We start from the raw sequence: 27,627 nt of genomic DNA on the forward strand, positions 1-27,627 counted from the left end.
GATTATTTTATGGGAAATTTTACGCAAATTATTCTTCGGTCGATTAATCTTATAATTTCAATCATTGGTTCCCTCTCTCCTAGTCGAGATGATATAAATACCCTCCAAGGGGCAACTAATTTCTCAGTTGCACCCAAGCCTCCAGAGGATTCGAATCGTCCTGGTTATCATTAGGAGAGACCATGACCCTACCTTGACCCCTGGACAGTTGCCACCCCTTGGATTATCCTAGCCAGTGGACAGTCTGACCATTGGTCACCCTTGACCACTGGTAAGTTTTGCTCAAATTTTAAATTTGACACTTTTATCCCTTTTCATCCTTTTCTTTTATGTATCGTGCTTCTCTTTGTCTCTTAACATTAATGTTAATATCTCTATTAGCATTCAATGAAATAAATTGCACAGCAAATTAAATAATTTTATGAAACTTTTTAATTTTGAAATTCTCAGAATTTTAGAATTGTTTTCCTCTAATTTTTCAATTCTATTAAAATATGCATATTAACTACGAAAGTTTATATTGTAAGTAAATTAATAAGCAGACAAACTTTCGTACCATCGCATGATGAAGACAGACTTTTCTTTTATCAGTTTTCTTTTATCATTTAACTCACAGATGTCGCTATTCGATGTTGAACGAGAGTCGCGCGCTTGTGATCATTTATTGAAATTCCAAGTTTAATTAAAATTGATTTTAATGGTTTCATATTGGTCATAACTGGTCATCACCCAGAGAAATATATTCACAATAAATGTTTTCCTTCTAGAAACACTGTCTTTCCAGAAATACGATCTCCCTTTTAAAAGAAAATGGAATACGACTTACGCAGAGGAAATCATTATAAATTATAATTGCACGTAGTCATGTTTTCCAGAAAAATTGCTGACGTAAAATTTAAAAATATATACTACGCAGTAACAGGAAAATGTTAATATTTATTGAATCGATCTCGTGGAGTTTCATTAAATTTTGATCTGCCATTTATTTCAATAACAAATTTTAGAATTTATAAATGATATTATGAAATATTATTAATTACTTTATAATACACGGAAACGTATATTTTAAAATTGCATTAACTTGTAAGTTAAATAGCTGAGTATTTCCACTTATAAACTAAATTTATATCTATACCATTTATTTACTGTACGTCTTCTTACGTGATCAGACCAATAAGTAGAATACGTGCTTCAAGGATGTACGTTAAGAAAAGAAAATGAATTTCTTAATAACAGTACAAGTAAACTAAAATTAGTTCACTGGATTAAGAGAGGCATTTAATTGAAAATTTAAATTAGAATTAAATATTTTACAGTTTTTATTGTGATAATATGCAAAGTATTACAGATATTAAAATGCATACGTTTAAAGAAGATATAATCATTCGCAGGATGGTAAGTAGCTGTGCCCGTGTAGAGATAGGAATCGGAGAGTTCAATGCCACTAAAACATTTTTTTAATTAGCTTGTTCCCAACTGGTGTTTCTACACAGTAAACATTCGCCACTATTGACCCAATCTTGGCAAAACCTAGCACAGATATCAAGAGGGACATTCTATTCCAAAAAATTCGAGTTAAGTCCTCAATCCTCAATTATCCTATATATTATTATTCATAGTATATTAATATACTAAATATTTCGCATCTCCTTATCCACACGCTTTTTATTACACAAATTAATAGAACTTGTCTCACAAACAAAACAAAGTGAACTCTATTGATCAAGATCTAAACTTCAAGATACATGCCTTTATGAAAAGCAGACAGGTTTCCCAAAATGCCTCCAAGTTCCCCTTTCCCCTCATCCATGTCCCCTGAAACCCATCGACTCCACCATCTCCATACCTTCCACACGCCCGATAACCCGACGAGCCTCGACGAGCGTCGACGACCAGCGCGCTGCACCGTCGCTGTCGCTTCTGTTGCTTTTGTTCCGAGAACGGCAGCCGGGGAGAACAACAAGGTCACGCAGGTAAAATGGCAGTCGTCGAGCGCAGCCGTCCGCGTCTCGACCGCGAGCTCGGCCATCTCCGAAAATCGCCAAGCCCGTGGATCAGAGCCGAGACAGTGTCCGCGCGAGTAACAAGTCGCCTCGCGCCGAGAGGAGCAACGTTTTGCTGTCGCGCGAACGCCGACTGTGGCCGCCAATCTGGTCGAACCTGTGCTCTCTCCGCGAACGATCCACGCCTCTGGCGTCCCTAGATCGCGCGCGATCCTCGCAGGGGCCAGGCGAGATCCTCGAGGGGCCAGGACAGCCAGGTGATCGCGTTACCAGGTACCGCCGCGAGTTCGATTCCGCGATTCTCCTCGTGATCGGTGGAAGAGGCCCCAGTGACGCAACGACGAGGCATGATAGTAGATAGGGACGAGGTGGGTCGGCTGCGTTCACGATCAGATAAACGGATCGAAATCGTGGCCCGGGCTCGGCGAGCTGAGGCGGACGACGAGGCTGATAAGAGGTTCAGTTCGTGTTCGATACTCGCTGGGAAATCTCATCTGTCGCAACGATGAAAATGGAGGTGAGTGATCTGGTTGTGGGTACACTGGCAGGCTAGGGAGATTTCGCGTGAGCTGTGATTCTTTCAGTCGTATGAGTCTCTTAATTTGGGGACTAGCTTTTATGTTTCGTGAATATGGTCTGGTTCTGGAACTCTGAGGCTTAGGAAGGATTCTTGTGATCTATAGTCCTTTAGTTTGGGCTATGATCTTCTTAATTTGGGGACTATGAGGGACTAGCTTTTAAGTTTCGTGAATATGGTCTGGCTCTGGAACTCTGAGGCTTAGGAAGGATTCTTGTGATCTATAGTCCTTTAGTTTGGGCTATGATCTTCTTAATTTGGGGACTATGAGGGACTAGCTTTTAAGTTTCGTGAATATGGTCTGGTTCTTGAAGTCTGAGGCTTAGGAAGAATTCTTGTGATCTATAGTCCTTTAGTTTGGGCTATGATCTTCTTAATTTGGGGACTGGGAGGGACTAGTTTGCGTGTTTCGTGAATTTGGTCTGGTTGTGGGTGAGTGATCTGATTATAAATAGAACTTTGGGGTTTAGACAAAATTTTCGTGATCTATAGATCTTTTATTTGGTCTGTGATCATCTTAATTTGGGGACTGGGAGGGACTAGTCTTCAGGTTTCGTGAATTTGGTCTGGTTCTGTGTGAGTGATCTGGTGCTGGGTTAAACTGTGAAGTTAGCTAGGGTTGTCGTGATCTATGGTCCCTCAGTTTAGACTATGATCCTTTTAATTTAGGGACTAGAAGGGACTAGTTCTCAGGTGTCGCGAATTTAGTCTGGTTCTGGGTAGAACCCTAAAACTAGCTGAGGTTCTGGTGCTCTGTGATCCTCTGATTTATTCTACAATCCTCTTAATCTCTCACCTACGAGGGATTGGTTTTAAGATTTTATGTTTCATGAATTTGGTCTGGTTTTGTGTGAGTGATCTGTTTCTGGATAAAACTGTGAGGCTTAGACAGACTATAATTATTTAATTTGGTGCATGATCCTCTTAATTTAGATACTAGAAGAAACTAGCTTTCACGTTTCCTGAATATGGTCTGCAATCCTTTTAATCTGGCCTATGAAGATTGGTTTTAAATTTTCATGTTTCGTGTATTTGGCCTGGGTTACGTCGTGACACTCTGTTAGTGTTTGTATCTGTTCCATGTATAAACAGTGATTGATCAAATAGCGACGTGATCTTGAATGATGTGATATTGTCTTGATATGGCGACCTCGGTATTTGAGAGTGTCAATGTAAATGTATGTACATATTTAGAGTTGTTACTGATATCCATGCTAAGCCTAAGTCACACGTTTTTGTTTTCGAGATATGGACATTTAAACTCTAGAATTTTGATACTGGAACTATTTTCTTGAACTCTTATTTTTGAGTGAAAAAATTTTCTAGGGTCCTTTCTTCTTTCTGCAAATAAAAATTTTATTTTCTGGATCTCAATTAAAGCCTTAACTCAATTTTTTTTAAAATGAGACGTAAGTGGAATTGTCTTAGAGTCACAGGTAAAATAGACGAGAATTTATTCATTTATTGCTAGTTCACTTTTCTCTTTTAAATGTTTTCTGTGTATCGTAGGTTTTATTAAAATTAATTTATGATATATCTATATTTTAAGGATATTTTTTACAATATTTTTTAGCCTTCTTTCGATAGAAATGTTCGATAGAAATGTAGTGTAACATAACAATGATACAGTGTACTCAGTTAGAGATGGAAGAAGATTTAAAAGTTAAAACAAAAATCTGTAATAGCTTCGTGTCAAAGTAATCAATTTTAAGCTAAAAATGTACCTAAAAAGAGTTTTTCTACTGACATCGCTACGTTGTAGTCTGTATGTAAACCGAGAAGTAGAATAAGCTGCGAGTCAGACACATTTCAGACATTTTTCAATCTAAAACGAAGTCTCGAACTCAATTTCATTATTCTTTATTTCCTTTTATATTTCTTTATACTCGCCCTTTAAATTTTCTGACACTTGAACAACCTATACTATTGTATAAAACCTAGTTTCAAATATGGCTCCTATCATAACAAAATTTGACCACCACTATCATACTACATCTACAAACAACTTTTCATAATTTCCTTACAACAGTTACAAAAATCCATTCACAGTAAATTCCACCATAGTTTCTTCGTCAGTAAAAATTGATTTAATATTACAAATTCACATTGCAAACTGAAGGATCATTAAAAATAGTAAGTGTTCCAAATACCTCTAAATAATAGTATACATATTCAAATATTATTAAACCTTCTCAAATTTATACACAACAGAAATTCCTAAGACATTGACTATTCAATTTAATTACACAATCCTCTATTTACATCCTGCACATCTATCTTACATCAAACTTACTGAATAATATAGTCGAACATTTTTCAAACTAACTGTAAAAGACTCATTAAGAGCGACTTGGATAGATGATTCTTTTTTGTGTAAAACAAAATTGTAGAATAATTCGAGGGAATTATACGCATTATGGTGAGCTTAAAGCGGGAGCACTGTAATTGAGTAGAGAGGGACGTCAACGGGATCTCTGATCTATGACGATTATTGACCGATGCTTTCTAATTACGCTGCTCTGACTGGCCGCTGGAGTAAATGGTCTAAGAAAGCGTGTTAAGAAAGACGTGACAGTACTCTGTGGTTCAATATTTGGACTTTTCCCTTTGCTCGAAAGCGGTTCGCTGAAATGAAAAATGCGCGAATTGACGCACGCGGGCGCACAGTGCCCTCGAAAGACTGGTCGGACGACTATTCAAATCAGTTCATACGCGATTTTCGAGCACGAATATTCCGCGAGGAGCGCTTGCTTTTCGATTTCGATAAATTAAATTGAAGGGTTACAGAACAGTTCTAAAAGGGAAAAAAATGGGTTTAATTATCTGTGTTCTAAATGTTTTTAAAGTGTGAAGAAAACAATTATGTAACGTGGAATTAAGAAATATTATTCATCTCTTTAAATATTATTCAGATTCATATCTTTAGATATGAATTAATAATTAATTTACAAAATTCTGATTCTGTATTATAAAAAAACAGGTTTTGAGTTTGGAGCTAAAATAGGATTATTTTTTTCTGTCTTTTTATCAGATCTCTTTTATCAAATCTTTTTATTAAATGTCAGAAAAAGTACATAAACCTTATCTATACAGAGTGAATCTAGTAAATGAATCGAGATACAATTTTATTCCTATTAAAGGTACAAAAGAATTGTAAAGGAAATTTTTCTATTGTTTGACAAGTCATGTCACGATGTAATGCAATTTTTTGATGAGTGCATCGGTGCAATTGCAATATGGAATTGAACTTTTTTTCAACGAGACTCTACAATCTTTTTGTGTAACTTGATTTTTCTTATCACTTTACATAAAAAGGTACTGAGGTACAATAGGGTACTAGAACAAGACATCAACAGACTACATACATTAGCTTGCATAACAGTATTTCAAATCGTCTTAACTATTACGTGATAAAATCATGTTCGTCTAGAAAATCATCAATTATTAATAAACATTTAATATTAGAACCTTCATGGAATCCCTGAATAGAAAAAAGAAAGAAACAATCCTTATGCTTATTCTTTACGTCTAATTTACTCTTTAAAAATATTATATTTTTTCTCCATGTTAATACCAAATAAAATTGAGGAAGTGTGTAAATAAATATTATTCCTGTGGTTTCGGTATTTTTGCAGAAAGCTGTAATTTCGACTCTTCGATGAAAATAGATATACGTTGACCTCGGTAGTCCCAGTGTTGCCTATCACTTTATCACGAATGGCAGTTCTATATTACATGAATATTATCATGACTATATGCAGCGACTATCTCTACTTAGACTCTTAGTCCAGTTAGACTACTTAAACACATTATGAAACACATTCTTCTTCCTCTTGAAAAAAGAGACACAATGCTTGAGGATAAATATAAGCAGAATATGTAGACTATTTATACTACTTAAATACCTTCTAGAGGAAATTTCTTTTCCTTTTTAAAAAAGAGGGACACACGTTGGTTGAGGAAAAATATACAGAATATTCAGACTACTTATACTACTTAAATACCTTATGGAAGAAACTTCATTTTCTTTTTAAAAAAGAGGGACACACGATGGTTGAGAAATATTACTATATGTATAATATAACTAAATTATTTATACTATTAGACTAATTAGACTACTTAAACACATTATGAAACACATTCTTCTTCCTCTTGAAAAAAAGACACAATGCTTGAGGATAAATATAAATAAAATGTGTAGACTATTTAGACTACTTAAATACCTTCTAGAGGGAATTTCTTTTCCTTTTTAAAAAAGAGAAACACACGTTGGTCGAGAAAAAATATAGACAGAATGTCCAGACTACTTATACTACTTAAATACCTTATGGAAGAAACTTCATTTTCTTTTTAAAAAAGAGGGACACACGACGGTTGAAAAATATTACTTAATATATGTACTATATATATAATATAACTAAATTATTTATACTATTAGACTAGTTAGACTGCTTAAACACCTTCTGGAGGGAATTTCCTCGTCTTTTCCTCTTTGTCGTCTTAAAAAAAGGGACACACGATGGTTGAGAAATATTACTATATATATACATAATATAACTAAATTATTTATACTATTAGACTAGTTAGACTACTTAAACACCTTCTAGAAGGAATTTCCTCATCTTTTCCTCTTTGTCGTCTTAAAAAAAGGGACACAATGCTTGAAAAAAAATATCCCCAAACCATATAATAAAACTTTCTCCAAAAAACATTACAAACAACTACTTTAAGACATACTAGAAACATACAAAAAAACTAAACATAATTGACCATACAGTTTCACTAATAAAAAATCCTTGACCAAAAGAAAGGCTTGACCAAAATGTTCCCCCCTCGAGCTGCTCCAGCAGTCCCAGCCCCAAGGCCTCGAACTATCGCATCGTCCATAACTAAATTATTTATACTATTAGACTAGTTAAACTACTTAAACACCTTCTAGAAGGAATTTCCTCATCTTTTTCTCTTTGTCGTCTTAAAAAAAGGGACACAGTGCTTCAAGAAAAATACCCCCAAACCATATAATAAAACCTTCTCCAAAAACCATTACAGACAACTACTTTAACACATACTAAGAACATACAAAAAACTAAACATAATTGACCATACAGTTTCACTAATAAAAAATCCTTGACCAAAAGAAAGGCTTGACCAAAATGTTCCCCCCTCGAGCTGCTCCAGCAGTCCCAGCCCCAAGGCCTCGAACTATCGCATCGTCCACAGACTCTCAAAGCACTGTTAAACCGAACGGTGTGCCGTCATCGTCGGAGCGCGACTAGAAGCGCAACAGCTGCTTTAATTTGTTATGGCTGGCGTCGAAACACCTGTCGAACCGCCTCGGGTGCGCGAGGCAGTCGTCCCAAAGGCAACGACGACCCACATACCTTATATGCAATTATGTTCGAGCAGCATCTCGCGGCTGCAGCCTCGGCGCGATAATTACACCTCGCCTGGAATTTAATAAATATTCAACCGCGGGGCAATTTGCAAGGAACACCATCGGAACCTCTGCCTTACATCCGATCGCGGGCTACATAGTTGGCCATCTGTAAAAAATTCACTCGAGCGTGTGCCTCGAAAAATGTGCGATACCGGTTCCCTCTGCGCGTCGACGCTCGCAGAGCCGCGAGCTCGCGTTTGGGTTACGTCTGTCCACGAGCTGAGGCTCGCTGGTGCCACTGGGCTGCGGATGTTCGAGGCAGATTCCTGCTTTTACGAGTAGAATCGGCGAAACGGAACTTAGTTGAGGTTTCTGACACCTCGCGGATATTACGCTGCGTTTTATGGCTATAAAGCCACTTTAGAGCTTTTAATCCTTCGAACTTCCGATCGAAATTATGTGGAACTAAGGACTCCGTGATGTTTTCAGGGTTTCAGCATTCTTCGTGTATCGTTATTTTAGTTTCATTTCATTTCAGTTAAGTCAATATGCTATTTAAATACTTTCGTCTGGTTTTATAGTTGAGGTAGAGGGTATGAAGTGTGTTTAATATTTTGTATGGTTTTGTGTATTGGGTATATGGCTTCTGGTAGATGGTTCTATGTTATAGATGAATAAATATTGTGGTGGATATAGGTATTTGATTTTTGGAAATTAAAATGTTCTATGAATTAATAAAGGTAGCAATTTAGGGATATATGCTCGATTGTTGATTTTGAAAGCATTTGAGATTTTTCAAAGCAGAGTGGAAGTGAACATTCAAGTCATTTTAAATGTGATTTGAAAGTCGAAGGTCCTGGAAGTCGTAATAAATCTTAAATTTTGAGATTTTAAAATTTGAACTTGAGTACGACTTTTAAGAAAAATTTTATTTAAATAAAAAGCTAAGAAATGATTGCTACAGTTTTGATAGTGCAGCAGTGCAGTAGATTGAATTACTATTAATAAATATTCTAGTACAAAACACGATTTGTCAGTCTAAGGTAATAACGTATACAACATGTTATAGAAATGGGAGATTAAAAAGCATAAATTTATTCGTATGTAAATATCAAGCCATATGGCGTGTCTAGTAGAGGGCTAATTAATTTTAAAGTACTTTGCTCAGTCCATTAACTTGGCCTCGAAATACTTCTTATTATCGTTAACAGTCACATAAATAAAACGGTCTATCGAACGAGGTGTTGAAGGTTCGAAATTTTAATATACAGTGTGTTCGAAAAATAGTGATGAAAATCGAGATATTTTTAACTTTCTTATTCAGTTAAAAATTTCTAAACTTTTATCTTATTTCAACAATATTAAGTCTAATTTATTTATATTGGAACACAGAAAATACACTATATCTTCTAGAATAAAGAGAGTAATTTTGTTAAATAATTTACAACTGCTTTATTTGCAAAAATCTATTCACAAACGCTGCTTAATTGTAATTCTAAGTAAGAACTGCTTTTATAGTTTATTATATGTATTTTTATTTTCACTGTAATAAGAATATTTACTCTTTATAAGCTCTCGACTCATTGTCATAAACTCATAATCCGCTGACAATAAGCTTATAGCAAGAGAAACATTTTTTTACCACTTTTATCTCTTCAGATATCTAGCAAAAATGAATTCTGCAAAGAAATGATAAATACAGCAACAGATTCACAAAGTAGAAAGCATCTACTAATAGTATCCCACGAGAAGTCTCCTGGGAAGCATTGTCCCTAATGCTTCTCAGAGGACTTCTTACGGAACAAGATACAATACTGAATAACTCACACTTAGTCACACAAAAAACACCAACAAAAACTCTGAATAGAAGTAACTAAGCCCACTCACAAACTAGCAAACTACCATACATCAGAACTTCTAGGTCACTCCGTACACCCAATTTCTCGCGATTTTCTCCGACCCCTGGATCGAAAGTTCCTTCAAAATTTATAGCGGTAAATCAGCGAACCGCAATCCCTGTTATCCTGAAACGTCCACAACCATGATCAATTAGACGCCTCTGGTCGACCAGACAGCGATTTTCACCGCGTCTGAGTGGCATTTATCACAGCGGACCCTGACCACAGTGGCCGTCGAAATCCGTGACGCTCGATCGAAATCGAGCGTCATCGTGGCAGGAGTTCGAAGTCGGCCATCGGCGCCGATGAAAACCGAGGGGTTACGTGTCAGCGGGAGAAGGTAGGGGACCCAGGAACATCCGTGGCCCATTTTTTTTAGAAAGGAAACAGGCACGGGTTACAGTTAAGCAGCCGTACTAGTCGCTGTTCAGTTTTCAATGAGCAGCATTCCTGACCGGCCGGCTGCTCACCTGGAAACCCTTCCAGAACTCGTTCCAGTGATATTCGGTTCCTACGCGGAAGTGCGCACGAAACACCTGAGCGAGCCTGCCTGCTTCCTTCTGTCAGACCCAGGTTTCTATCCTTCCTCTTGGACGATCCTGTACGCGGGTCAACGCGACCAGTCGCCGAGGAAAAAGAATTTTTCGCGCCTCTGCCACGTGACACTCGAGCGATAAGGTAAATGTCCCAGCAGTTGGCCATGTCCTGGCACCTGAACGCTGAATCTAATTTTGTTTAGTTTAAGCGTAGATTCTAGTGCATGTAAAAGGGAACTAAAAGACTGTACCTAAAAGTTTGCTTGAGAGCTAGTGTGACAGAAGGCCTTTTTTGTTATTTCTGTGGTTGTAGGGTAAAAGGAGGTACGTCACTTTTTCAAAATGTTCGAGTTATGGACTTAATTGAGATGTAGAAGATAGAGTTTATATTTATAGGGAGAAAAAGGGGCACTGGAAGAATTGTTTCGCTTGACAGTAAAGGATCATGAAAATGTAAATCCATAAGACAGATATCTCGAGAACAAAAATATGTGACTTAAGTCGTGTTGCGTTATAGCCACAGATTTTTTAGGGGAACCGAAAAATAAACGAGATTGCCTATTTTTTAACATAGTATTTGAAGTAGTTTGTACTCTTAAATTTCCTTCATTTGTAACGTAACTTTATTAGAATAACTCCTGTTATTCTAATAAACTGAAGAAGAAGCAATAGAAACCTATAAAGAACTAAATTTTGAAACAAAATGAACTTGAGTTAGTCTGACTCTGAGGTACAGAAATATACTAAATATTAAATAGTAAATATATTCAGCTACTGGGACGAAATTCAAATGTCAGAAACATGGAATTTAAGGTTGTCCACTTACTGGTGCATGTGATATCTTGAAGGTCCAGATACTGGGACATTTACCTGACATTCAGGGACGAACCTGTGAAAATACTGAAATGGACAGTCAGTTTTTCATGAGCAACCCAAGTCTTTGCCTCTCTGCTTCTTCTGTGTGCTTTCGTTATAACTTCCTCAAGTTCTAATTATAAATGGAGAAATATTAGAACATCACCTTTTAGAAGATAAATTAAATATTAATTTCCTGATACTCGTGCAGGGATCTGGAAACTGTAAATTCAATCCTGCTCTGTCGTGTCAAGCCCCTGCATGTGTTTACATCTGCTGACTCGTCTTGTTGACCCAACTATAGCATCTCATCATGAGTGGTCGTGGGAGTGAAGTTCGAGGATTTTTGTGGCTCATAGATACGTGGACTAGCTGACTTTAATTGGTGGACATTTTTATAAAAATTATTCTGTTTATTCCAAGTGTGTTCCTTTGACAGAAACATTTGACAAGTTGACTACCATGTCGCTCATATATAGAGACAATTTGTTTAATAACAATTTTTGTTATTTATATTTTTAGAGACAATTTGAATTTGTGAAAGAAAGGAGTACACTTTAAAATAGATATGGACATGAATTGAATCGGTGAGGTTTTCTGTGACTTACTACATTTTAAATACACTTTTAATTTTGCCTAAAAATGGCTAATTTTGGGTTTTTATGTATGTATGTATTTATTTCACGGGATAAATCTTGTAAAATATAAAGCATGCTTGTCAGGCTGGACCCTACGCCTAGGGATGAGTGACCTTACATCCTCAGTGCCACATTGACACCATGGGACAACTCATACGCAAAACACACGATTTTTCTGCTATTTTTCAACTCACCGATTCAATTAAGAATAATTCTTTTTAAGATGGAATCACTGTCAATGTAATGGAAGTTTTAGTGAATTTAACGTGGCAGTCAAAATGTTAATGTGCTAAAGTGAGATACGCAGGGACCCTGATACTATTTGCCTAACGTTAAATTATACAAGATTGAAATCAAGTTTTCAAATTTTTGGAGCCTCCAATTTCCAGCTCGTCAAATTTTGAGATTTAAATATTCCATTTACAGATTTTTAGAGACCTTTTGTGTGTTTGAGTAGTGGAGTTTGTTTATGTACTTCCTGTATGGCTTCACGAGTCCTTTTATTAGTAACCGCTGATGGCACTCGAGATGATGGAGTCAAACGACTTTGGACAGTTTAAATGATAGCGTGAAGATAATGCGAATTTAATGGTACCGTGATGGGGGATAGGTGATCCTCTAATTACTTTGAGCAGTACTTGTGGTGATAGTTTGAGGTATCGCGGAAGCTTAATCCTGGGATTGATTGATGGAATTATTAGAGTTTGTTTTGTGGAGTAGAACAAAATATAAGTGTTTTTTGGAAAAATTGAATTTATTTGTGAATTGAAATCCAGGAAAAAGTTTGTGATTAATTAAAAAGAATTTTTTCCCTTAAATATAAGAGTACAGTGAAATTAGTATACTTAATAGAAAATTATTATTAATATTAGGAATCCTAGTCTGCTGTTAATTTTATAAATAATTCTTATTCAAGTAAAAATACAAACATCGTATTTTGGACCTCGATAAAAACAGAGCTACAAATTTTTGGACTTAAAAATTTATTCAATTATTCCTGAAATAATTAAATTAAAAAGTGGGAAAATAGTACAAGATTGACAATGATAAAAAATCTAAATTCCTGTACATATTCTAAATACAAAAGTATTGCTTCATTTTTGAATCCACAAAAAAAGGTGTTCATCAGTCATTAAGTTCCTGAGCTAAAATTAATTTTTATATTATATTAATCAATTAACTTTGACGTATAGAGGAAAAATTCCTGTACCAGGAAACTAATATTTTCCTTCACTTCTACTAAATTCATTGCTCATACCTTGCCACAAATTTACAGCGAATAAACACAGCACTTTTTATACAGAAAGTCCTTTCTGAGAAAACTCCATACCTGTTCAGTATCCTCCACTTTGGGTACCCACTTTCCCCTTAAAGAAACCAATTTACATCAATTTACAAGATAATCAAGGTTCCTCCTCATCACAAACACGTCATCGAGTTTCTCAGTTTTCGAATGTCACCATCAAGATCGACATGACTCAAGCAAACGAGCATTTACATTTAAAATACATCCATTCTAGCACGTCACTCGATCAAACATCAATCGACAACAGGATTGACCTTGTCTTCGATCGAAGAACCTCGATCAGATTTGCGACAACGTTTCAACAAATGGAAACGATATCTCTATCACAATCGATCGCGTTCTTAATGCACTTTTCATTTCGTAGTAAATCGGCGGTTCTAAGCCAAGAGACTTATCGGTCACGCTATCGGTCTATAGCTTCTGATTAAAAGCAGAGCATAGAGATAACAATGTTAGTTTCGAAGGCTTCTAACGAAGGGACTGACGTTGTTTTACGTTAACGAGTGCGACGTCGCGAGAATTGGTAAGTCGAAGCAAACCGATTCTTTCATTCAGGTTTCGTTTTACGCAGACGACTGAGTCACAGTGTTCTCTTGATTTTGTGTGCAGCTGCGTGATCTCTTTAATTTTAAAAGTGTTAGATAAACAATAAGGGTGTGTGGGTATTCAAAATTTGGGGTAACCGATACTAGGGATGATTGAAAGTAGAGAAATCGAAACTAGGGAGAACCGAAACATAGAGAGAACCGAGAAGAGGGAGAAATGGGACTAGGAAAAATCGAAATGTAGAGAGAACAGAAATCTAGAGAGAATAGAAACCTAGAGAAAACAGAGACCTTGAGAGAACAGGAACCTAGGGAGAATTAAGGCTAGGGATAACTAAGAATGAAGAGGATCGAAAGTAGAGTGAACTGAAACTTAGAGAAAACTGAGACTAGGAAGAACCGAAAGCTAGAGAGAACCGAAACTTAAGGAGAACAAATACCTAGAGAGAGTAGAAACTATGGAGAACCGAGGCTAGGGATAACCGATGTTAGGAAGAACCGACACTAGGGAGAACTGAGATTAGGAAAACTAGGAAGAACCGAAACTAGGGAGAACTGAAACTAGAGGGAACCGAGACTAGAGAGAACAGAGACTAGGGAGAACTGAAACTAGAGGGAACCGAGACTAGAGAGAACTGAGACTAGAGAGAACTGAGACTAGAGAGAACTGGGTCTAGGGAGAACCGAGACTAGGGAGAACTGAAACTAGGGAGAACTGAGATTAAGGAGAACCGAAACCGAGGCAGAACCCAAACCAAGGGGATACCGAAACCTAGGGAGAATAGAAACCTAAGGAAAACCGATATCAGAAAGAACCAAATCTAGGGAGTACCGAAACCTAGGGAGTACTGAAATCAAGGGGAACCAAAAGCTTCTAAACAAACTTGCCACGTACTCTAAAAATTCATTTATATCTCCAATAAAAGAAGCTCAAGAAAACCAAACAAATAATTCCCAAACCCAAGATCAATAGCAACTAAACTTCTCTACTCACTTGCACTGATCCCTCAACTACAGACCCATCTAGAACCCAGAAACAATATCCCAAATGGCATCCGTGAAACAAGCCCATTTCACTTCCGTCTCAAGATCGATGAGGGGCCGCAGAAAAAGCGCGCGGCAGGCAACGTTAGTCATTACATGGAAATCTAATTAGCCCCGTAAAGCGAGCATAAAGCTTTTGATGGATGTAGCAGCGAGCGAGACGAACGGCGATGGGTTAATCGCATGGCAGCCGCGTTCAGCTAGTTTTCTGGAATCCATTTCCCGTTAGCGGCTCGATCGACGCGAGGCGGCTTGGAATTTGATTCCTCTCGCGGTTTGCATTTTTTTTTTTTTTCTTTTTCGTTTCCCTCTCCTCGAACGTGTCGCGCGAGGGATCAGGGACCTTCCGCCAGGAGGCGAGGGTTCGTAGACCGCGGAGGTGTTCGAGAAGCTGTTTAGGCTGGTCACACGGTTCACGGTGAAATTAGAATCGGGGTTCAGGGGTCGGGTTGCGCCGTCATTAATTCAACAATCCGAGGCTCCCTGGCTTCTCTAATTACCAGCGTGATTGCAGACATCTGACGCGTAGCGGGGTTAAGCAAGACCCCCTCTGATGGAAAAACGAGGAAACGGGGAAAAGTTTCGCGACCTGTCCATTCATCAACCAGCTCTCGTCGACTGTTCAAGCGTCGAAGGTGATGGACGAATCGGGGAAATCGAAAAGCGTGGAACTGCAGGGCTTTCTCGCTGTAAACTCGTTGTCATCTGCGGTAGTTATTGGGGCTCTCTCATTTCTTGCCTGTGTCGCCTTTGGCGAGGCTGTGATTTATGCTCGTATGGGGTGGTTGAGAATAATGAACAGTGAACTTATAACGAGGGAATATGGTGGATATTAATTTAAATGATGTAGTTGTCGGGTTATAGAAATTGCAAAGAAATAATATGTTATGTTAGTATTGCAGATACTCTAGAATACTATATAGTAGTGTAGTAATACAATAATATAGTAGTTCAGTAGCAGTAAACTATAGGTGTATAATAGGATATTCTATTGTAGTAGCATAGGATAATAGATAGTAATATATAAGTGACAGTATAGCAGTGTACTAGTATAGTAGTATAGTAGTATAGAGACACTAATATAGTAGTATAATAGTATTACTGTACTACTATAGGAGTATTAATATAGTAATATATTAATACTAGTTAATATATATAACTAGTTAATATTAATACTAGTTAATATATTACTATACTATTAATACTAGTTAATATATTACTATATTAATACTAGTATAGTAGGATTATAGCATTACTAGTATAGTAACAATATAGTAGTACTCCTATAATGTACAATAGTAGTATAGTAGTGCTACCATAGTGCTAGTAGTACAATAATACGAATATAGCAGTATAGTAGTACTAGTATAGTAAAAAATGTATTATAAACTTATATTATAGTTCTATAATGGTAGTTATAGTATACCTATAGTAGTATAGTAGCAGTACATTATAGTAGCATAATAGTACTACAGTAGTACAGTAGTCTAATGTACTCTAGTAGTACAGTAATATATTACACTATAGTATAGTACTTACTATAGTCTAGTCACAATAGAATATTCGCTAAAAAATATTATAGTAACTTGCACACATACCAAAAAAATACAGAAAGACTCAAATTACCTTCCCACACAGTTTCATTAAGAAAAAGTGTAAAAAGGATCGAATTTTGACCCATCAGAAAATCAACTCTCACCCCTCACTTAATATCCAGAATTTCCCTTGAAATTTTTTTCTTCCCTTGAAATTCTCACCCTTCACTTAATGTCCAAAATTTCCCTCGACATTTTTTATCACTTACAGCCGAATACCTTGCATAGATCAGCAGTAGAATACAGAAAGAACGACCAGAGTCCTCAGCTTGCTAAATAAATAAGTAACTCAAGTTCTCTTCGACTTAGTATACTATGGAACAAGTGTCACAATGTTTAAGTTGCCCCAAGAAAAAGAACCGTTACGAGACCCTTATCGAGAAGCTGCCAAGCGCCAAACAAAATGTTAACGCAAAGCTGGTCATCCAGCAGCCTCGTTCCTCATTTACTAACTAGAAAAGGAGAAAAAGGCTCGTCTCTTAACTCGACCGCGTTTCGTTGCAGGCAGAGCACAGGCTGGAGCAGCTGAAGAAGGCGACGGACAGAATACAGAAGGAGATCGAAGAGGTCACAGAGAGGGAGCACGAGCTACGAAACGTGGGCAGCATCAAAACCACGTCGGACGAGACGGTGGATTCCAAGGTACGCTTGAAACTTTCAACGTTACGTCCACGTCAACGTGTGTACAGTACCCGTGTCGGCCATGCTCAAGGTCGTTGAACGAAAGAAAGAAAGAGTAAATGCCTGACGACGGTCCTTATAGGGACGAAATGCAGCTCGGGCGTGCATGCCCATGAGCGATGGGAACGATTACGCGGCCGCTGCTGATTTAATGATTCACGGTGCGCCTTGCTTAAATTTTGTCAGCCGCGTGACAGGAATTCTTGCTTGGGAAATTAGATCTGAAGCGGCTCGACACTGTGCAGCTTCGAGAGCGTTTCGTCGTTTAAGGCGACGATAGTTTGTTTCGTAACGTGGCATAATCTCAGGGACAAAGATAATGGAAAAAGTTCGTGCGAAAGTTTGGTCTATTTATTTCTGAGGAATATACTGCTTATGACTGAGTTATAGATAATATGGATATTGAGGACAGTCGAGCCAGGATGGGGAGGGGGAGCTGTAGTCCCTGGTTTCACGCTTTAAGAGACCTCGTTTTTTCATGTACTAAAATTAATTTTTGCAAATACTTCAGAGGAAAATTATTTTTTATTCAGTAATGTATTTCTTCGAAGTCACATTTAATTGAAAATAGGTTTTAGAAAATTCAGTTCACTTTGGAGCGAGGATTGAGAACACTTATCCTTTATAAAATCTTTTAAAAAATAGTGAATATTGTAGTATGGTATTAAATGTGCAGTTCGGTAATTTGTAAACTGGATGTTTATACAAATTCCCGTTTTTATAAGTATAATTGGAAAAAGATGGGACTTGCGTAGAATTTTGTTTAATTTTTTGAATATTATATCATCTACTTTATTTTAAATATTTCCATAAATGTATTCTAATATATCAGAAGTTGAATCAACATACAAAAATAGGGTCAAAGAGTTACAAAATGTTCTGTATATTTAAACAGGATCTGTATACTTAAAATAACATACAAGACGTGTCATTACTTCTTAAGTACAATCAGTTTTATATTTATTAATATAAGCGAGATTAAAAGGGAGAATGACACTTACAAAGAGGGAACATTTAACAATTAATTGTTCATCCACTTTCTCATAATATTATGCTTTCAGTTTACTTCCTATGTTACGACCATATTTTAAAACATGATGTATGTTATTAAAAATGTCTGTTTAAATATTCAGAACGTTTTGTAACATGTGGAAGTACATATGTTGACCTTGTTTTTGAATTACAGTCGTGCTTATATTCCAAGAACTGTAGCAGATTAACAAGGAACATTTTTAATCGAAAAATTTCTTGTACAAATAATTTCTGATTTGATTGGATATCTGGGATTGGTTATCTGTAATCCAAATAAAATTTTGCTCAATAACTGACGTTACAGCAACTCCAGTAAACCTTGTCAAACCTCAGTTGCAATAAAAAATACCAATTTCAACTATTCTACCATGCAAGACTATCGTAATTCATAATAGACTCTTCTAAAGATTAGAAACAATTCTCACATTTTTATAACATAAATATTAGTCTTATCATTGAAAAATAACTGTAGCTATTCTCGATGTTATCAAACAGTACAATCATTTAATAAAGAACAGCTAGCCTGGTTCATGATTCTGTATCTGTGAGCCAAACTGACGCAAGTTCTCTTTTATTATTTTTCAGAAGAGCAGAGAAACTAGTTTGGCCCCACACTTCTTGCTATTAAGTTTTTGCCACGTACACTACATTTCATAACTATAAAACCAGGGTAAAATATTCAAACCATAAGTTGAGTTAACTAAATTCGAATTTTAATGAAAGTAGAATAATAGCAAATAGAAAATACTGAAACCTTGAAATATAAAAAAATTGTTTGTAACATCAAACGTCTCAGAGACGTCTTTTAAACATTTTTAAGACTTTACTAAATGTCTTTAAGACGCTCTTAAGACATCTCTGTGCAATATAAGAATAATATATAATAAAAATAATATATATAATATTAATAATATATCACATATATATTTTTTATTTATATGTAATAATATATATAAATAAAAAAGTGTAAAATTGTCCAAACATTTATCCATATAGCATAGAGATGTCTTAGAAACACCTTAGACATCTAGTAAATTCCTAGAAATGTCCAAAAAACGTCTTTGAGACGTCCCAAGTCATAAATCGATATATGTTTAGGACATCTTAAAATACATTCATAAGACATCTTAAAGATGTCCAAGCTACATCTATAAGACGATCAGACAATAAACAGATCTTTTTAAGACTTCCAAAAACGTAAGTCTTCAAGACAAGGTCATCCATGTGTGTCTTTAAGACGTCTCCTGGACATAAATTTCAGAAGTCTTTAAGACATCCCCTATTGACTGTTTTTAAGACGTCTAAATCGTGTCCTAAGACATTCAGATACACAGTGGACATAATACAGACGTCTTCAAGACATCATACACTAAGTATGCACAGTACAGCACATCAACTCTATGGTAAATACCCAAATAGCACAGAGACATCTTAAAAACATCTTAAAAATATCCAGTAAAGTCCTAAAAATATCCAAAAGACGTCTATAAGACGTCCAATGTTACAAATCAGTATGTCTTCAGGACGTCTTAAGAAACATTTATAAGACGTCTTAAAGACGTCCAAATTACGTATATAAGACGTTCAGACAACAATTAGACGTTTTTAAGACGTCCAAAAGCGTAAGTCTTTAAGACGTCCATGTAGTGTGTCTTTAAGACGTTTTATAGACGTAAACTTTGCATGTCTTTAAGATGTACGCTCTTGGATGTTTTTAAGACGACTAAATTATGTCGTAAGACGTTCAGGCATAAAATGAACATAAAATAGACGTCTTCAAGACGTCGTGTGCTATCTGGGTAGCCTTTCCAAAACGCCTTTCCAAAAGTATTACGATTTTGCATGCATAATACTTTCTTCACGGGTCCGCGTTTATTGGCGCGAAAGCCCGCTTCTCGTCGGACGTATTTAAACAGAACGGAACTAATTACGTTTCACGGGCCAACGTTACGGCGATAAATCGTTCGAAACAACAGAGTGTATAATAATCGTGGCACGGTCGCGCATTGCATTCTACGCCATTTAATTAATACCGTCAGGGCACGTGAAGTAATTATTACGACGTGTCGGTAGTGCAAATTTATTTCGCAAACATCGCCGTTTCACTCGCCGTGTTTTCGTAACCGCCGCTGGGGATCTCGATTGAAAAATATCTTATCTGCTGATACGTTCGAGCAAATACAATACTGTTTTTCCGTGGAAACCACCTTTTTCGCCAAGTGACGCAGACCATTGTTACTGATAATGATAGCTAGAAATGCCTATTGTCTGGCCGATAGCGTGCTGAAGTAACACCGGTTACCTCAACTTTCGCACGCGAATATACTTTCTTCGAGGAATAATCATGGAGACCAGCCGCTGGTTACAGTGCCAGGGAAGGAAGAGAATCTTCTGTGGCAGAAGAATAGAGATAGTACTGTACAGGGTGTCCCACGCAATGGAGACAGCTGTATCTTTAAAGTGGTAAAGAACTGTCGTAGGGTGAAGTTAAATGGTTTACAATGGAGCATGTTTTAATATTACTTTCATGCATTTTTTGTATCACTGCAATTCAAATGTTCAAGTGCATCTGTTTTTCATGTCGAATTTTGTACCTTTAAATGCTCTAATCGATGCACTTTTTTTCTTCTACAAGGAAGTATGAAGTGACTTATGCCTTTAAATTGCTGATTTAAAAGTTGGTGAAATTTAAAGCTTTCTTAATTACATTCAATATTTGAGGTATCAAGAAACGTCTTTTGGAACAAACTTCGAGAATAACTCGAGAAAATTTGATTGATTCGTGTCTTGAATAATATAAATAATAATAGTGACTTATGCCTTTAAATTGCTGATTTAAAAGTTGGTGGAATTTAAAGTTTTCTTAATTACATTCAATATTTGAGGTATCAAGAAACGTCTTTTAGAACAAACTTCGAGAATAACTGGAGAAAATTTGATTGATTCGTGTCTTGAATAATATAAACAATAATATAAAAAGGTGAAGAAAATGTTTGATATATGATGAAAGTTATAAGTATTCAAATATATCAAAATTAATTTCTGTAAGTAAATAACCTAAGGTATCTCTTAATTGGAATAACTTTTAAATTAGTAGTTTTAAGGCATACTCCTTAATACTTCCTTGGAAAGGACAGAGAAGTGCATCGATTGGAGCATTAAAAAGTATGAGATATGGTATAAAAAAATAGATGCACTTGAATTTTTTGAAGCATACAACTAATATTAAAACATGTATCATTTTAAATCATTTAGTTTTGCCTTATGACATTTTTCTCTATTTGGATGAAAATACAAGAACGTTTGTAGAATTGTTTTAAAGATATAGCTTATCTCTGTTGCGTGAAGCACCCTGTATTATTGCATCATACAGAAGAAAAGAGAAATATATCACACGTGTTTCGAAAGTGACACAGCTCAGAAACTGAAACAAATTATTGAGTTACGATTATCAGGCATGTTTATTCGTTGTAAAAATTTTATTAATAGAAATTGAAACTGTAGTCTAGTCAAGGAGCTCCTTAAATATAGACTATAAATTATTTAAGTAATCTCAGGAGCATCGTTTATTGCAAATTAATAAGTATTCTTCATAAAATCGTTATAGAAGTTTTAATCAAGGATCGAAATCGAAAACAGAGAAATTCTATTTAAATTAAGAGTTTATTTTTATCTGTTTTCTTTGGGACTTTTACTGTGAGAACTGTTTTTTAGAGAAGTTCTTATGATCCATGTTTTATATAGAACCTATTAAATAGCTCCATTACTGTTTCGATTCCTGTTTTTACTTCTTGTATCTTTCGATTGAAATTAAATTAAACTGAAGATTAATGTAATTAATTAATAGAAGCTAAAATTAGCTTCTCCCAGTGATCAACAACAGATATTAAAAATTTTAAGTGATGATTCTACATGATAAAATAAAACGAAAATAAAGACACATAAGATTGCGTTTGAAGCTTAGTTTTAGAGTTATTAATTGAGGAAGACGTTTAACATATGTGTGAAATGTGTCTGACATGGGACTTACATGGGTCTGTCGTGCATTAACCAGATCAGACACAGCTCAGACAGTAGAATAAGCCCTGGGTCGCACATATAAAAATCAGCAGATAAGCCTAGAATAAGGAACAGAAAAGTGAGTAGAATAAGTCTTCAATCAGACTTATTTTTAGACAGAAGTTTTCGGCATTTTCTTTCAATATGTATTTCTTAATAGATAATCAACTCTATAGTTAAGATTCCTCAGAAAGACAGGAGTCATTTTAGGTAAAATAAAACGAAATTTTATTTGGGACTTCGTTTGCAAGTTAATGATTATTAAAAAATAGTTAAAATATAAGTAAAATGCAGCTGAATAGATAAAGCTGCAACTTTATCAATTTTGAATTCGTCGAATTTCCTGTATTTTCTGTGTCTGACTCTAGGCTCATTCTACTGAGTTTTTGTGTCTGACTCGAGATAGATTCTACTGACTTTTTTGTGCCTGACTTGAAAAATATTTTACTAGCTTCGCTGTATCTAATATTGGACATATTCTAATGACAAAACTGTGTCTGACTCTAGGCTCATTCTACTGAGTTTTTGTGTCTGACTTGAGATAGATTCTACTGACTTTTTTGTGTCTGACTCGAGATAGATTCTACTGACTTTTTTGTGCCTGACTTGAGAAATATTCTACTGACTTCGCTATATCTGACGTTGAACATATTCTAATGACAAAACTGTGTCTGACTCTAGGCTCATTCTACTGAGTTTTTGTGTCTGACTCGAGATAGATTCTACTGACTTTTTTGTGCCTGACTTGAGAAATATTTTACTAGCTTCGCTGTATCTGACATTGAACATATTCTAATGACAAAACTGTGTCTGACTAGGACGTATTCTACTGACCTTTAAATAAATTTAGATAGATTTAGATAGATTTAGATAGATTCTACTGAACTTTTTGTGCCTGGCTTGAGAAATATTTTACTAGCTTCGCTGTATCTGACATTGGACATATTCTAATAACAAAACTGTGTCTGACTAGGACATATTCTACTGACTGAACTGTGTCTAACCTAACTAATACACCACCAGTAAAATGTAAGTCCCTATTCAGCCGCATTTTACTTACACTTGAACTACTTTTTAATAACCAATAACTTGCAAACAAAGTCCCAAATAAAATTTCCTTTTATTTCACCTAAAACGACTCCTTAAAATTTCTGCCACCTATTATCGATCACCCTATAACGTCTAAATTTTGTACATCTCGTGACTTTTGAAATCCACGCGCGATACAATCTACACAGCTCTACCATATAATTTACCCACAACATAAATTGCGAGATGCAACGTTAATCTCTTTGGCAACTCGTGAACCTCCAAATCTCAATCTTAAACACGACGATGATGCAATGGATAATTAACAGAGATGATCCTGCCCGATAGGTCCGTCGCATGCCCCAAGCGTTGGCCTCAGGCAAACTGAAGAGGACGACGTCCACACCGCAGATCCTGGAAGCAGTCAGCCTAACGTCGACACCATCTTTAACGCCAAAGATGACGAACGGAGTGATATCCAGCCGCACGACGCCAACCCCTCTGCGCTTCGCGACAGCGCCGAGCCAGAAAGGGCTGATGCACAGGTTTCTCGCGACCCGCGGGAAGATTTACAAGCCGAAATCCGCTGCTAACGACTCCCTCACGCCACCTGCGACGCCCACCATCGCGCTCAACCCGCTGAGCATCAAGGCTTTTAACAGGAGCTTGGAGATCCAGCTGGAACCGGACGACGAGCCCAAGAAGCCGCCAGTTAGGAAAGGGTACGTCCCAGTCGAGGAGAAGATCCAGAAGGAATTGCACGAGATGAAGGAACGAGAGAACGAGCTCAGGTAGGAGTTTATGCTGCGATACGATATGCAGAGTGACAGATTTAAGGTAATGGCTCGCGATTCTGGAGAGAGAGTCGAAGCTGGGCGATAAGGAAGATGATCATTCTCGAAAATCCATAACTGGTTGCGTGGAATGTAGTCCTATATCGTTTTCGAGGATGTAGGTGGTTTGCGACAATGTTGGATTAAATGAACTCAATTTCGTTTGCAATATGTTGCATTTCTGTGAGAAACGTATAAGATAAATGTTCCAGTATCTGAAGACTGACGCTAATTCTATTTTATTTGAAGCTTGAATTCTAATGTGCCTAATAAAAATAGAAGATAGTATCGTAAAATAGGGTAATCAGCTACTGGAATGCAGTTCAAGTATCGATACAAGCATTTTTAAGCTGGGACATTTGACACTTTAAGCGTTTTAAGCTACTGGGACATTTATCTTATAGGGTGGTCAGAAGACAAGTATCAGATATTTCAAAGAATGATTCTATTATATATCTAGAACACAATTTCTCAACCTTTTGTAGCTTGTGCCTCTTTTCTGAATATTGACCATCTCTGTGGCCCACCTTCCCATTTCTTTTCTTCTATCCCAATTTTGTTCTTATTTCCTCTTTTATTTTACAATCCCCATTTGTTTTCCTATTATAGGGATAGAAAGAATATAAAAAAATAGTTTTTTCCTACTTCCATCTTTCACCTTTCCATTTTTTCCTATCCCCATCTTTCTGTTCTTCACGTGGGCCCAAAAATTCATTAGCAGGATCCTTAAGAGGACCATAGGGTCCTTGTTAAGAAACCCTGATCTAGAATTAAGTACAGGCACAGACAAGATAGAGTCATTAATTGTTGAGAACACATCTAAAATACGTAGGTGTAAAATGTGTCTGACTCAGGACTTATTCTACTGCCAGCTGTATCACTCAGCCAGACACAGTGAAGTCAGTAGAATAAGTCCTGAATCAGACACATCTCACGCGTACATATTTTAGGCATTTTCTCAAGAATTAATAATATTTTATTACTTAGAAGAACGTCATGAAAATCAAAATGATAATATTAAGGGAATTCTTGTTCAAACCAATAGCAACTACTTAGAAAACTAAATACTAAATGTTTGTAAAACACTATTTTAATATCCATATAAGTTCTTAAAACTTCAAACTTCAAACTTCTGATATTCCATATCATATTGATAATATTTGCTTGTCACTTACTTTTATTTACAATCATGCACTGTGGAATAAATTTTAGAACTCAGGTAAATTTTTGTAGTAGTAATGATTGTTAAATATACGTAATAATTAGTCACTCATATTATCAAAGTAACATTTACTGACGTATTTTTAGATTAATGCGATCACAGATGTTGGCCAAATCTCAACCGAATTTGTTGGACATTGGAAACGATAATGATTCTGATATCTACGATGGTTCGAGTTCGTTACGAAGTGGCACCTCGTCTAACACTTTAAATGAGGACGAAGTAGAGAAAGAAACTAAAGGGAAACACAAGGTATGACTATTATCTCTAAGAAACTCAAATATTGATGGAATGTATTTATAGCGCTGCTTATCTAATCGACGCAATTGGTAACGATCAATATTTTTTTATATCGTTGCAATTGAAAATAAAACTATACGATGATCATAATATTAAGTTTAAATGCACGCATACACACAATTGTTTATTTAATAATTAGAACTATAAGGAAAGATTGTAGGAAATACTAAAATTGATAATAAGGAACTTGACTATTTTATGAGATGGTATTTGCCATTTTTATTGGTATTTGCAATGTTAATGATACTTTCACCATTAAGAGAAAAATAAGCAATAAATATATAGAAAATAAGAAAAGTCTTTGTAAAAAATAATTTCACATTACGTTCTTTATTTAAATTTAATATTATATTATTATTAATAGAAATAAAATTATTTACAGCCTAATCCCCGACGTCGAAGCACGCTGATAGCACAATGGGAAAATTTGATAGCCGCGAAAAAGGAGTCTACCGACAATAACAACGAAAATGATTTAAACTTTTAAGTCTTTGCACGGTGTAAAGAGTGATCAACCAATTTCATCCTCGCTTTTGTCTGCTGTCTTTTTATATGTTGTGTTTGAAGTCATTTTATGGCTCCATGAAAATGTGCTACAATATACCTTTCATTCTTGAACAACTCGAACTCCTCATGCCCTAATGCTTGCATTCTGTTCATCTATACAATTTACATGTTAATTTATTTAACATTATAGTAAATATTTAATCAAGAATGAAAGAATTACCTGATTGATTGTATGCTGTATTTAATATTTTTTTTTCTAAGCTTTCAGTATTAAAGTAGCTACAATAAAAAAATATTACTCCCTTTATATGAGTAAAGAAATAATTTTAAGTATTACAAGCATATACATGTTTGTCATATTCGTTCGTTAATTGTAATATATCTTTATTATTATGTATTAAATATCCACATGCGAGTGACTAAGGATTCTGAAGGATCCTTTGTACATGTGGCATATATTATTATGAATGATGTAAGGAAAAATATATGTTATATACTTAATTAATTGTAAAGAAGAACTATATGTATTTGATCTATTTGCATATGTGATAGCATAGTTCGAATAATAATGATAAAGAAACAATTTGTGCAATTTTTATGTAATTAATAGAAAATGCGTCTTAAAGATTGTGGTTTTCTTTTTCCCTGAATAATTCAATTCAATTGATTAAACATGTAATGTAATAAAAAAGAAATGAACGAAACATTTTCTATACTTAGAAGAAAGAAAGACAATTTGTGCAAATGGAAAAGGGAAGATTCTACAGTTTTAGATTCTACAGTATCGATGTACAGTTTTAGGCATTTGCGAGGTAAACGAGGTAAGTGCATAAAGACACTTAATGATCAGACCATGAGTGTTTCCTTTACACCGTGAACATTTTACGCACCCAACAACCCAGACAACAATATTTGGCCTCTTTATATCCACTCGTTTCTCTTTTTTCAGTTTATGGACGAAGATTTGGAATTAACCCCTGCTGCTCAGTTTATTTATGTTGTCCCAAAATCAAAGGTATAAATACCTTCAACACCAGAGTGTTTCTCAGTCGCATCTGAGATTTCAAAGGACGCGGATCGTGGTGGTCCTAAGTCGGTTCCTAGATTACTTTCCCCTCGTTCACGTCAAAGGTCCATGGATCTTTGTGATTCAACATCTGCCCTAAAATTGACAGCGTCGACTAGACAGACACCACGATTCGATCAGGATTTTCATTAAGCTAATATTATACTTGTATTTATTTATTAATATTATATTTATATTATACTTGTACAAAATTATTCAGACAAATTTATAAAAATAAATGCTATTGCACCAACCATAATATGCGTTTACTGATTTATTAATCCACATTCCTAACATGTTTCCCATTCTCATATTGCCATCTAATCATATCTCATTCTTACTGAAAATATGCTAACTTCCGCAAATTATGAGATACCACTTTCAGTATTATGTTCTCCTAATACTTTTGCGAGTTCAGAACAAAAGCCAAAACTACAAATTGGTTAGAGGTAAGAACTTGAAATACCTCTTTCGGTATCATGTTCTCCTGATACTTTTGCGAGTTCAGAACAAAAGCCAAAACT

General features: G+C 35.8%; 1 protein-coding gene across 2 annotated transcripts; it reads left to right on the plus strand.

Annotated features, from left to right (window-relative positions):
* The first annotated feature begins 1,992 nt into the window (after positions 1–1,992).
* Positions 1,993–27,336, plus strand: Mdu (mitotic spindle positioning protein meduse). 2 transcript variants are annotated; one of them, XR_013003166.1, is made up of 6 exons: positions 1,993–2,520; positions 16,879–17,016; positions 23,524–23,966; positions 25,317–25,482; positions 25,913–26,858; positions 26,987–27,336. XR_013003166.1 is itself a non-coding variant. In XM_076391264.1 (5 exons), exons 1-5 carry the CDS (start codon positions 2,509–2,511, stop codon positions 26,015–26,017), a joined length of 864 nt encoding a protein of 287 aa, XP_076247379.1. In that variant the 5' UTR covers positions 1,993–2,508; the 3' UTR covers positions 26,018–27,336. The 2 variants fall into 2 exon arrangements, 1 of the variants encoding a protein (XP_076247379.1); XM_076391264.1 differs by having other exon boundaries at positions 25,913–27,336.
* The last annotated feature ends 291 nt before the right edge of the window (positions 27,337–27,627 follow it).

This window comes from Calliopsis andreniformis, unplaced genomic scaffold (genome assembly GCF_051401765.1).
Source record: "Calliopsis andreniformis isolate RMS-2024a unplaced genomic scaffold, iyCalAndr_principal scaffold0022, whole genome shotgun sequence".
Lineage (NCBI taxonomy): Eukaryota > Metazoa > Arthropoda > Insecta > Hymenoptera > Andrenidae > Calliopsis > Calliopsis andreniformis.